The sequence below is a fragment of the Gossypium arboreum genome, chromosome 13, assembly GCF_025698485.1.
Source record: "Gossypium arboreum isolate Shixiya-1 chromosome 13, ASM2569848v2, whole genome shotgun sequence".
Taxonomy (NCBI): Eukaryota; Viridiplantae; Streptophyta; class Magnoliopsida; order Malvales; family Malvaceae; genus Gossypium; species Gossypium arboreum.
The window spans coordinates 124,434,676-124,448,579 of NC_069082.1; the positions used below are offsets into that span (position 1 = coordinate 124,434,676).

The 13,904-nt window shown below is 28.9% G+C and overlaps 1 protein-coding gene and 1 long non-coding RNA gene across 2 annotated transcripts; one reads left to right on the plus strand and one right to left on the minus strand.

Annotated features, from left to right (window-relative positions):
* The first annotated feature begins 4,613 nt into the window (after window positions 1-4,613).
* LOC108463533 (uncharacterized) lies at window positions 4,614-5,941 on the plus strand. Its single transcript, XM_017763462.2, has 2 exons — window positions 4,614-4,725; window positions 4,842-5,941. Exon 2 carries the CDS (start codon window positions 4,871-4,873, stop codon window positions 5,810-5,812), a length of 942 nt encoding a protein of 313 aa, XP_017618951.1. The 5' UTR covers window positions 4,614-4,725; window positions 4,842-4,870; the 3' UTR covers window positions 5,813-5,941.
* A 1,590-nt stretch (window positions 5,942-7,531) lies between these two features.
* On the minus strand, window positions 7,532-8,419 carry LOC108463337 (uncharacterized). The gene is made up of 2 exons (XR_001868057.2): window positions 8,129-8,419; window positions 7,532-7,876 (listed from the first exon to the last, which is right to left on the minus strand). It is a non-coding gene; the product is annotated as an uncharacterized LOC108463337 (long non-coding RNA).
* Between the last annotated feature and the right edge of the window lie 5,485 nt (window positions 8,420-13,904).

Consider the following 13,904-nt stretch of genomic DNA (forward strand, 5'->3'; position numbering starts at 1 on the left):
TAAAAAAGTTACAATTTAGTCCCTGTCGAAACCATTTTTTTTTGAAAACGGTCTACTTTTATTTAAAAAGAAAATGAAAAATAAGAGTCGTCATTAATCTTTTTTGATGAGGTGTGATCGGATCACTTCGTGATCGATTATTTTAATAAAATGTTTTGATTTACTAAAACAATAATTTTGGTCTACGAAATTCGAGAAAATAGGTTCGGGAGTCGGCTAGATCTAAGTAAAAATTAGCATTTTCGTAACGCTCAAAATTGGTACCTAATTGATTAATTAATGTTTAAACGTCGAAAGTTGAAAACTCGAAAAGAATTTAAAATACGATACTTTTTATTAATGTTGATTTAAAAGAAATGCTTGAATAAATTGAATCGAACATTGAAGGCCTTATTGTCTTGAGGTAACAGAATATTACATCCCGTAAATTAGGACACGACATTTGAACCTTTTAATATAAGCTCGCCTTTTAATTGTTTTATTTTAAAATTCGTACTTTGATTTTTAAAAGGATATTCGGTTGTTTAGATCCAACGAAAAAAATTGAAACCCCATAAATTAGGGCACGACCTTCTCGAGTTTCTAAACGTGGAATATATTACATCTATCTTATTTAAAATTCATGTATTTTAAATTTGAAAGGATATTCTGCTATTTAAGTTCAACGAGAAAATCGAGACCCCATAAGTTAGGGTACGATTTCTCAAATTTTCTAAATGCGAAATATTGCCTTATTTCGAGATTTTCCTTTTTACGAATTTAGAAAAAAATCTATGAAATATTTAAAAAGATATACGATTAATTGATTATATTTAAAAAAGTCGTTTAAACCGTTAAAGATCATGCGTGGCTAATAATAATAGTGAAACATTCATTTGAAGTAACAATGACATAATATTGCATAATAAAATATAACATATATAGCCTTAACATTAATGAATGATAAAGTTAATATACATTAACGATAATATTTATAACAATGCAAATGATAATGATAACAATAATAATAACAATAATAATAATAAATTTAAATTTTGAAAGTACATGAAAAGTAGTAAATAGATAAATAAAAAGAGAAATAAAATGACAATGACAAGGGCAAAATAAAATAAACAAGCTAATTTAAAAAGGGTGGGTAAATAAATAAATAAAAGCTAATACAAATTTGGTTTAAAAAGAAGTTAAATAAATAAAATATTAAACAATACATTAAATAAAACCATTTTAAAAATAAATAACTAAATAAATAAAGAGAGTTAAAATTTAAAAGGAGAAGGACTTGATTGCGTTAAAATGAATTTTAGGGTCCAAAATTAAATAAAATAAATACAAGGTGATAATACTCTAGAATGACATATTTTATGTGCTAATTGCATGTCGCCAGTGACGGTGTCGCCGTTCACATTGCCGGAAAATAAAAAAAGATTATTTTTTTAGCCTTTCGACTTCTCTGTTCCCAAAATGTCATCTTTCATTGGAGATGACGACCTCGACTCGCCTCATGATGGCGCAAACTCGAAAAAGGTAAGATTTCACTTTTTATTTACTTTCGTTTTCCTTCGGAAATATAGCAAAAATAAAGCTACCAAAATATATATAACCCTTTTTAATCTGAAAAATGAATACAAACAGTGAATAAAAGAACCACTTTTGTGGGTTTTTTTGATTGATTTTTGTGTCTAAAAAAAAATGACAAGGATATATGGTGGCTTTTTATAGCCGAATACAATATCTTTTTTTTTTTTTTTTGTTCTTTTTGGTTGCTATTTTGCTGTTGTCCTTTCTTTTTCTTTTCTTGCAGGTGGAGGAGGCCAGCTGTGGGGGGTATGGAGGTTGATGTGGCGCGCGATGGTGGTGGCTTGGAGGCTGCAAACAACGCAAAAGGAAACCCTAGGGTTTCTGAAAATGTTTAGTTTTTGGGCCGCTTGGGCTATTAGGTATTTTTGTTTTTGGGTTTTGTAATGGACATATGGACTCTTAATTTTTAACTCTTATTTCTATTTATTTTTTGGTTTTCGGCCCGGGCTAAATTAACCTATTACAATCTCAATTTAATAAATTTATCCTACAGCATTTGTATAAATCTGCAAATGTTTTATATGTTATCCCCACATGAATGGTTCCATATGTAAGAAAAAAGTTATTCAATTCTATTTTACGGAGTTACAATTATATATTCCAAGGAATTCCATTTTTCTAGGTAAATGCTCAATACCTATGTAGGTGTACAAAGTTGATCATGATCAAGTGCTTTATGAGTTGTCTTAAGCCTTGCGATTCACCTTTATCCCAAAAATATATCGAGATTTCTTACATACAAAGGATTTACTTGTTACTAATATAGTCTTCTTTAGGCTGAATTTGTTAAATTTTTAGAATTAATGCCAAAATAACAAAATATATAAATATTAAAGGCTAAATTTGTTATGACAATTGATGGAAGATATTAATGTTGTAAATAATTGTCTTTAGTTGTTCATTCTTGAAATTGGTAGATTAAATTACTTCAATTTTTTAAGAAGAATTAATTTACTCAATTTCAAATCGAGAGATTGAAAAATTCTTTTACCAAAATTATAACTCTAATCTCATAACAACAATTTATTCTAATGGTTACTACTTCGGAAAATTCAAAGAATTCTTCAAATTTGTAGATAATTAATTTTATTGCTTCTCACATAATGAATTTGTTAAATCCTTATTTCATTATAAACCTTTCTTAATCAAATCTTATGACAATTTATTCTTTTACTTAAAACATTAAACAAAAATAAAAATAAAAAATCTATTAACATTAAAGATAAGGTTTTTCATTTTTTTATACAATGCTTAGAACTATTCATAATCTCTTCCTAATCCTTAAATAGGAGAATAGTGCGTTTCAGTGAAGTGTACTTAAATCCACATTCTCCTACACTGACAGCAACATCGATACTAATTGAGTTAAGGCTTCCCATTTTTATTTATTTGATTAAGTTCAAAATCAAGACTTTATTACAAGTTCATATTTGAATAGAATCAACTTTAACATTGTTAATTGATTTAAGTGTAAACTACAAAAATAGTCACTTTTGTTTGCCTCAGATTACATTTTAGTCACTTATGTTTAAAATGTTACATTTTGGTCACTTACGCTATCGTTTTGTTACGAAGTGGTCAGTCTACTGTTAAACTTCATTACCTCCCTAATGGCGGTCCTATGTGGTAGTTCAAATGGGTTTTAAATGCCAACTTGGATGTACTACGTGGTAGTCCAAATTAAATTTATTTAATTAAACCTTATTTTCATCCCAGAAACTGGATATCCAAGTTGGCATTTAAAACCATTTAGACTGCCACGTAGGACTTTCGCTAGGGAGGTAACAGAGTTTAACGGTAGAGCGACCACTTCGTAACAAAATGATAACATAAGTGACTAAAATAAAATTTGAAGCAAACAAAAGTGACTTTTTTTTATAGTTTACCCTTGATTTTAATCATTGATAAAAAAAAAAAAAAAAAAACTTATGAAAGCCTAAACTTTTTAAGCTTAGTTTATCAAAAAAATATATATATATATATAGGCTAAATGCTCAAATTAGAATCCAGCTTTTTAATGATTCCTCAGATAAGGACTAAACTTTTTAAAATAGTCATACAAAAGCCTCACTTTTGTAAAAGTGCTCAAATGAAGGTTAAACATTTCAAAATAATCGAACAAGGGCTTAACTTTTTCGAAAATGCTCAAATAAGAACCTTTCAAATGTCGTATGTCAGGTTTCAAATTATATTATGATTCTTTTCTTTTCTTTTCAAGTAATATCTGATTCGGGTGTTATGTGTTTTATTCTAAACATGTTAGCATTTACCTAATTTTTTTTACAAAATGAGCTGAAGTAAGTGAAAAATCCTTGTTTGAGAACTTATGTAAAGCTTAGGCACTTATATAAATAACTTTTAAAAGATTAATTGAACCCTAATTTGAGCATGTACCCATAAATATATGCCAACCAACTATAATATAAAATCAAGTTGCACAAGAGACTAAAATATGAAAGAACCCCACCAAATACCCACACATCACGATTACATATAATTATATTTGGACTTGAATAATCAGATTTTTTTTTATAAAAAGCCTAAAACTACTCATAACTCCTCAATCTTTAAAAAAGGAGAATAATGCACTTTAGCGTACCAAACCTACATCCTCCTACATTGAGAATAATATCAATGTTAATTAAGTTAAGACCGAATGAGTTGAATAATCAAAATCTTAAATTAAAAGATAGTTGCTAAATTAATTTCTTAATTTATTCTTTTTTATGCTTTTTAAGACATTTGAATTTTTTTTTTTGAATGCCCAAATACTGAAACGGCTAAGTTTATAAATGATCCCAACTCTAATTACCATACAAAGCCTATACCTTTAGTAATTATTACCTTACCATAAACAATAATTTTCTTTCTTCAATTGCTCAACTAAAGCCAGCAAACTTTTTGTTGGTTTTCGGGCATTTATTTCTTAAGAGCAAACTTATGATTCTATAGGTCAGTTCACACTCAACACTCGCAGTCAGTCTCACACACACACACACACACCTACATACATACACATGCGTGTATATATACATGAATGAAGTCAAAGCACAGTCATGTTTTGTGCTTGGGTTCCCCTTGGTTGCAACTGGTTGGTGTTAGAGTTGGGTGTTTATCGAGACAAATCCAGTCCTATCTGAGAATCAGGTTTGCTTTTCCTTTTGCATTCATACCCAAATTCATATCACATAAATATATAAATTGGTTTCGCTGGTTTTTCATTTCATTGTTGTTGTTGTTGTGATTGTTAACAATGGATACAGTAGAGGGACTTGTTTCGGTGGTGAAAGCTATGGTTCCTCGAGGTGCTTATTTCGTTCCCGACCAGCAATTCAACATGTTTCACAACATTGATCGTGAGTTGTACGCTGTGCTTGTAATGAACCTATGCCGAGACCCGGTGGAATCGCTTCATTGTATCGCGTTATGGTTGTGGCTTGAGAGGGTTGGGTTTAAAAAGGTTGTGACAAAACTGTTGTCTTTGCCTCGTGTACTGGTGAAAGAGCTTGCCGATGAGGCTTTGGCTTGTCTTGGCGTCATTCACAACGAGAAAGTCTCTCCGTTGTCCACTAGACGCAACGATACCCCTTTGATGCAGCGCCTGATCGACAGTGAGCTGGCTCTCCCGTTCTTTGCCAAGTACCGGCTCATCGCGGTGCGTGGCCTTGCTAAGCTCGTCAACGAGGTCTGCATGAGGGCGTTGAAGGACATCATGCAACAGGCCGTTGAACGAAAAGCGCATCAGAGCTTAGCTGATCTTAGCCTGTACCATCAACAGCAACAGCGGCAGCACCCACGACAAGTGCAAGTGCAACCACCACTAGCAGCACGAGTACCAACACCAGCACCACCTAGGGTTCAATTTGACTCTTTGCCAGCGGCTGCTCAAACCAATGAAGTCCATCCCGATGATCGGACCATATTTGTGACGTTCTCGAAAGGGTACCTGGTTCATGAATGGGAAGTTAGGGAATTCTTCACCAGGCTGTATGGGAATTGCATCGAGTCATTGCACATGCAAGATGTGATGCCTAATGAACAACCGTTGTTTGCTCGGATCGTGTGTCACTCACCGGCTGCCATTGAATATATCCTTAATGGTAATGTCAAAGCTAAGTTTACCATCAACGGAAAACATGTTTGGGCTCGGAAATTTGTGCCTAAACGCCCCAAACCAGCTTCACCCTCGCCGCCGCCACCACCATTCAATTTGCCAGTTTCGCTTGGGATATAATTTAAGTGGTTTAAAAAAATAGGGTTTAAATAGTAATAATCCCCTTTGCGTGGTGTAAAGTCAAACCTTTGTAAAAGAGGAAGGAATAGTAATTTCAGTTTAGAGTAATGGTAATTTCCATTAAAATAACCTGTTTCGCAGCGAAATTTCAATGTGTGATACTTATTTTAAAAAAATGAGAAATGTTCAGCATCAATCACCTAATAATCCATTTCTTTGAAGTAAAATTTTGATAATGAGATTTAACTCATTTGAATCCATTAACAATTATACCCATGTTAATCGAACTAAAATTCCATCGATAATTTATAATTTTTTTTTAAATTTGAAATGTAATTTTGATATTTATCAATGTTTGAAATTGTGTCAATAATATTTTTCATGCACTACTTTGTAACGAAATATGATAAGTGTGTTTAATTTAGAGAAGTCACAAACACACTAGGAATATTTAACCTAAGAAGGCGCGAAAATAACGAATTTTTGAAATGTAACTTCAATACCTCTTTTCCCATATTCGACGTAATATTTAAAAGACAAACAAAATGATTTAACCTTTTAAGGGTTACATCTACAAATAAGTGCACCCTCTCTACAATAGTTATTGTGAAAAAAATATTATATATATATATATATATTGGGGTAAAGTTAGAAATAAAGACTTTAAAAGGATTAAATCAACATTTTATCATTTTTAAGGGTCAAAATACAATTTTACCTTTACTAATTTAAAATTTAAAAAAAATTAAAGGGGCTAAACAAAAAAATTTCCATTTTAGGGGAGCCGTGGCCCTTGCCAGCTCCTAGTTACTATAATGAAAAAACTCACTTATCTTTACATTCGGACCTAATTTTTTTCTTAAAAAATATATAATCCAAGTGAAATCGGAATCAATAAAATTAAGATTATCTGTCATGAATCATTTGGTAAAATTTAAGTCTACATTTTAATATTTAAAAGACAAATAAAGTGATGTAACCTTTTAAGGGTTACATAAACAAACAAGTGAATCCTCTCTGCAATGGTTATTGTGAAAAAATATATTATCTATATTGGGGTAAAGTTAGAAAAAAAATTAAAGGATTAATTTGAATTTTTATCATTTTTAGGGGAACCAAATTATAATTTTACCTTTACTAATTTAATTTTTTTTAAAAATTAAAGGGCCTAAATAGAAAATTTTCTATTTTAGGAGAGTCGGGCCCTACTAGCCCCTGGCTATTATAATAAAAAATTTAATTATCTTTATATTCGAACTTGATTTTTTTCTAAAGAAAAAATTATAATTCCAGTGAAACCGAAATCAATAAATTTGGATTTATCTGTCAGAAATCATTTAGTAAAATTTAAGTCTAGATTTTAATATTTAAAAGAAAAACAAAGTGATGTAACTTTTAGGGTTACATATACAAACGAGTATACCCTCTCTATAATGGTTATTGTGAAAATATATATTATATATATTTGGGTAAAGTTAGAAATTTTTTGAGAATCGAATTAAATTGTATATTTTTACGATAGTAAAAATACAATTTAACCATTTCATTTGTCTATACCTTTACAACTTTTAAAGAAATAAATCAAACTTTTATCATTTTTGGAAGTTAAAGTGTAATTTTATCAATACTAATTTAAAGTTTTGTAAATTATAAAGGGATCTAAATGAAAAAATTTTCCATTTGAGAGAAAACGAAACCCTACCAGCACCTAGTTTTGCGTTTGATGTATACTATCAAATGAAATTAAGTATTTAGTTTGTACCTGTAAAACCCAATTTTGCCCGGCCCAAATACCCAATTACAACCCATTCACATACAAAACAAAAACAAAAACAAAATAGTCCATTACAAAATTTAAAGCCCAAGCTTAAATGCTGGCCCAAAACATAATTTTGGCCCATTAAAACAAGCCCAATGGCCCAAATTTTTTTTAAAGAAATAACAAACCCTAGCTTTGAGGCTCTCCCTTTGGCCAGCGCCGCTACCACCTCCACGCACTACCCACGTTCTCCACCATCGTTCACCATGCACCCACGTACCATGTCCAAGCCACGTTCACCATACCTGTAAATGTGCACAAAAACGATTGTAAATGGCTATATAAGGCCACGAATATGTAATCTTGTTTTTTTTTTTCGGAGAATACAAAATATACACAAAGAATCAAAGAGTAGTTAAAAGAATACTTCAAGGTGGTTGTTCATCATTATTTTATTCTGTTTTTTCATCATTATTTTATTCTATTTTTTCTTTTTTTCCATTTTCTTTTGAGTCCACGAAATACAAACTAACATTTTATAAAAGGGAGAGACGTACCTTTCGATTCGCTGGCAAAAGGGGGTGAACTTCGGCCTTCCGATGGCTGTTTACGGCCGAGCATGAGGCGGCGAATGAGAGCTGGGTTTTAGTCCTTTGACTGGGAAGTGGGGAAGAAGAAAGAGTTTTGGTTTTTTTTTTAAAAAAACAAAAGGGTAAAATGTTTTTAAGGAGAAAGAGAATTTGAAAAAAAAGGTTTTGGGTTTTCTAAATCTTTAATGTTTTTAAAAAAAAATAATAAATGTTATGTTTAATTTTATGGCATGGGGAAGGGAAAGAGATAGCTTGCGTGTGGACAGGCTGGATCTGCGCATGTTTCCCTTAAATGGGTAATTTCGCTTCCAGTTCTTCCCATTCGCGCCAGTTTTAAATTAACCCCTATTAGCACCTTATTCATTTTATTAAATTTTCCCTATAATTCACGCGTTGTTCTGATTTGGTCCACGCCCAGGTGCTGAGTTTTGGAGATTTGGGTCATTTTCGTTTTCAGTCCTTAAGAATTTGTGCGCATTGAGTTGTGGTCCTTGGCTTTAATTTGATGTTCTAGTTATTTACTAATTATCCCTTTAAGTTTGGTCTATTTTAATTGAGTTTTTCTATTATTTCAATATGTGTTTTTTTTATTTCAATATGGTCAATTTAAATATCCTCATACATTTTCTTTATATTTACACATAATTTAATTTTTTATGTATATATATTGCTGTGTTATATCATTTTTTATAAATATTTTTTCCTCCTTTACATTTTTTTATATATAAACTCTATTTCGTCATTTTCATTATTTCAAATATTTTTATATGTTGATATTCTTATATACCAATTATTTATATTAAGTTTTTTATGTAAATGGATATATGTATTATTTTGTATATTATCTACTTCATATTATTTATTTTAAAAAATCTTTTGTATATTATTGTAATATTTTTTCTTTTTTCTTTTTTTAAAAATTCTTATATTTATTAACTGTTTTAAAATTTTGTATAGTTTGTATAGTAATGATTCCAAATTATCTTTCTTTCTTATTATCTATTTTATTTTATATTAAAACTTGTTATATTTCATTTGTATAATTTGTTTGGAACTCCTCTAAATTGGTTTCTAATTCATTAGCTTTTGATTATTAAAGTTTGTATTTATATAATATATGATATGTTGCTATGGCATGTAACTTAGTTTGTATTTTCCTTTTATTACTCACATAATTTTATCGTTGCATATACTTATTTCATGCTCAATTCAATGCTTGTATGATTGTTATTTTCATCGGACTTTAAAGTTTCAAATGTTTTTTGCCCAATATCAAGCGCTTTTTTACCTTTAAATAAATTAAACAAGTATATCTTGAGCCGATTTATAATTGTTAATTTAGAAATTCCTCAAAATAAGGCAGTGTTTCGTGTTTGAAAATTCGAAAAATCGTGTCCTAACGTGCTGGATATTGTATTTTATTCCTTTGAAATGAGTGAATCTTAAAATCCAACTCTTCAAATCCAACTTGAGTTGTTCACATTTTTTAAGGGATCGTATTTTTAATGTTTTTTTCAAATTTTCAACATCGGGACATTAATTAGTCTATTGGTACCAATTTTGGGCGTTACGAGGGTGCTAATCCTTCCCCATACGTAACCGACTCCTGAACTCGTTTCTTATATTTTAATAAAAATTATTTATTAGGTGATCCGATCACACCTAAAAAAAAAGGAGTGGTGACGACTCCATACATCGTTTTAAAGTCAATCCTTATTTTTTCCAAAACTTAAAAAAAATGGTTTAAAATAGTTTCGACAGTACCAATATTCTTAACTAATTTTTACTTTATCTAATATCGAAGAAATAATATGTATTATCAAATTTGCTCCAATGTATTTTCACTATTTGATTTTGGGTTAAATATGAAATTGGTAATCTGAATTTGCCCACTTATCTCATATTAATACCTAAGGTTTTTTATGTCCCAGATTAATATCCTAACTTTTTTTCCCGTCAACTATATTAGCACTCAAGCCTAACGTCGTTAATTTTGTGACAGGTGATGGTATAAGACAATGACATGTGTTAATAGTGACATCTTGGTGATGTTATTATTTTTCTTTTCTTTCATTTGTCCAAGTCAACAAAAAAGCAACAACGTTAGGCTCTGGTATCAATCTAGGACAAAAAATCTTAAGTATCAATATGGGAGAAGTAAATAAATTCGAGTACCAATTTTATATTTAATCCTTTAATTTTAAATTATAATTACTCCACATTTGTAATAATTAATAGTAAAACTTTAAAGAAAAAACAGTGAAATTTTGAGTAATTTTATCAAATGAAACCGAAAGAGTTAGAAACAAAATCCAATGCTTATAATGCATGAATAAATATAAAGTTGTATGAATATTGATTAATTCATTGTAATATTTATTTTATTTAATGTATTAATAATTCATTAATTATATATAAAAACATTAATTAACATTTTTCATAAATTAACCAAAATAAAGAACATAGGATAGATAAGCTGCTTGTTTTTTCCTTTGACCAAAACCGTGTGCTTGTTACTAATTTTTGTCATACCCATATAATTAATTAATTAATTAAAATAATTGACCCACCAATTATTTCGAGATACCTTATTGTCATGTCTCCACTTCATTCACATGTCAAAATCTCTATGCTATCTTTTTCGAACAATTTCGTTGTGGTTAAAATATGCCATAAGTTCTCGTGGTTCTCTTACTCTTCACAAATTTACAATTCAATCCCTCTACTTTTCAATTTTTAAAAGTTCATGTCCAATTATTAACGTTGTTAACCTTTTTAGGGGAGCTGGGGCTCCTGCCAGCCCCCTAGTTTTTCCCTTGTTGAAACTTATAATACAAAATCCACTTATCTTTACATTCGAACCTAATTTTTTTTCTAAAGAAAAAAAACTATAATCCAAGTGAAACCGAAATCAATCAATTTGGGATTATCTGTCAGGAATCATTTGGTAAAATTTAAGTTCAGATTTCAATATTTAAAAGACAAACAAAGTGATGTAACCTTTTATGGGTTACATATACAAACGAGTGGACCCTCTCTATAATGGTTATTGTGAAAAAAATATATGATATATATATTGGGGTAAAGTTAGAAAAGAATTTTAAAGGATTAAATCGAATTTTTATCATTTTTAAGGGGTCAAAGTATAATTTTACCTTTACTAATTTAAAATTTAAAAAAATTAAAAGACCTAAATAGAAATTTTTTCATTTTAAGGGAGTCAGGGCCCCTGCCAGCCCCTAACTACTATAACAAAAAATTCACTTATCTTTACATTCGAACCTGATTTTTTTTCTAAAGAAAAAAACTATAATCCAAATGAAACATAAATCAATTAATTTGGGATTATCTGTCAAGAATCATTTGGTAAAATTTAAGTTTAGATTTCAATATTTAAAAGACAAACAAAGTGAAGTAACCTTTTAGGGGTTATATATACAAACAAGTAGACTCTCTCTGTGATGGTTATTGTGAAAAATATATATTATATACATTGGGGTAAAGTTAGAAAAGAATTTTAATTGATTTAATTAAATTTTTATCATTTTTGGGGGCCAATGTATAATTTTACTTTTACTAATTTAAAATTTTAAAAAAATTAAAGGGCTTAAATAGAAAATTTTTTATTTTAGGAGAGCCGGGACCCATGCCAGCCCTAGGCTACTATAATAAAAAATTCACTTATCTTTACATTCGAGTCTGATTTTTTTATAAAGAAAAAAACTATAATTCAAGTGAAACCGAAATCAATAAATTTTGGATTATCTGTCATGAATCATTTGGTAAAACTTAAGTCTAGATTTTAATATTTAAAAGACAAATAAAGTGATGTAACTTTTTAGGGGTTACATATACAAACAAGTGGACCCTCTCTGTAATGATTATTGTGAAAAGTATATATTATATATATTGGGGTAAAGTTAGAAAAGAATTTTAAAGGATTAAATTAAATTTTATCATTTTAGGGGCCAAAGTATAATTTTACTTTTACTAATTTAAAAAATTAAATGGCCTAAATAGAAAATTTTTAATTTTAGGAGAGCCGGGCAATAACAAAATTTACTTATTTTTACATTCGAACTTGATTTTTTTCTAAAGAAAAATAAATTAAAATCCAAGTGAAACCGGAATCAATAAATTTGAGATTATCTGTCAGGAATCATTTGGTAAAATTTAAGTCTAAATTTTAATATTTAAAAGACAAACAAAGTGATGTAACCTTTTAGGGGTTACATATCCAAACAAGTGCACCCTCTCTACAATGGTTATTGGGAAAAAAAAATTATATATATATCGAGGTAAAGTTAGAAAAGAATTTTAAAGGATTAAATTAAATTTTTATCATTTTTAGGGGGTCAAAGTGTAATTTTATCTTTACAAATTTAAAATTTTAAAAAATTAAAGGGCCTAAATAAAAAATTTCCATTTTAGGGGAGCCGGGGCCCTGCCAACCTTTGGCTACTATAATAAAAAAACTCACTTATCTTTACATTCGAACCTAGTTTTTTTTCTAATATAAAAAAATTATAATCCAGGTGAAATCGAAATCAATAAAATTAAGATTATCTGTCACGAATCATTTGGTAAAATTTAAGTTTAGATTTCAATATTTAAAATACAAATAAAGTGATGTAATCTTTTAGGGATTATATATACAAACGAGGGACCCTCTTTGTAATGGTTATTGTGAAAAAATATATTATCTATATTGGGGTAAAGTTAGAGAAAAAAAATTAAAGGATTAAATCGAATTTTTATAATTTTTAAGGGGATCAAAGTGTAATTTTACCTTTACTAATTTAAATTTTTTAAAAAATTAAAGGGCCTAAAAAAATTTTTTCATTTTAGGGGAGCCGGGGCCCTTCCAACCCTTGGCTACTATAATAAAAAAAATTCACTTATTTTTACATTCAAACTTGATTTTTTCTAAAGAAAAAAAATTATAATTCAAGTGAAACCGAAATCAATAAAATTAGGATTATTTGTCAGGAATCATTTGGTAAAATTTAAGTCTAGATTTCGATATTTAAAAGACAAACAAAGTTATGTAACCTTTTAGAGGTTACATATACAAACGAGTGGATCATCTCTGCAATGGTTATTGTGAATATATATATTATATACATATTGGCGTAAAGTTAAAAAAAATTTAAATGATTAAATCAAATTTTATCATTTTAAGTGGCTAAAGTGCAATTTAACATTTACTAATTTAAAATTTTTAAACAATAAAGGACCTAAATAGAATTTTTTTTATTTTAGGGGAGCCGAGGCCCTTGCTATTATAATAAAAAATTCACTTATCTTTATATTCGAACCTGGTTTTTTTCTAAAGAAAAAAAAAACTATTATCCAAGTGAAACCGAAATTAATAAATTCAGTATTATCTGTCAGAATCATTTGGTAAAATTTAAGTCTAGATTTTAATATTTAAAAGACAAACAAAGTGATAACTTTTTAGTGGTTACATATACAAACGAGTAAACCCTCTCTATAATAAAACATATTATATATATTTGGGTAAAGTCGAATTTATTTTAGTATCGAAATTAAATTGTATATTTTAGGATAGTAAAATGTAATTTCACTATTCTATTAGTCTATATATTTACAACTTTAAAAGAAATAAATCAAACTTTTATCATTTTTGAAAGTTAAAGTGTAATTTTATCAATACTAATTTAAAGTTTTGTAAATTATAAAAGGACCTATATAAAAAAAATTTCATTTGAGAGAGAACGGA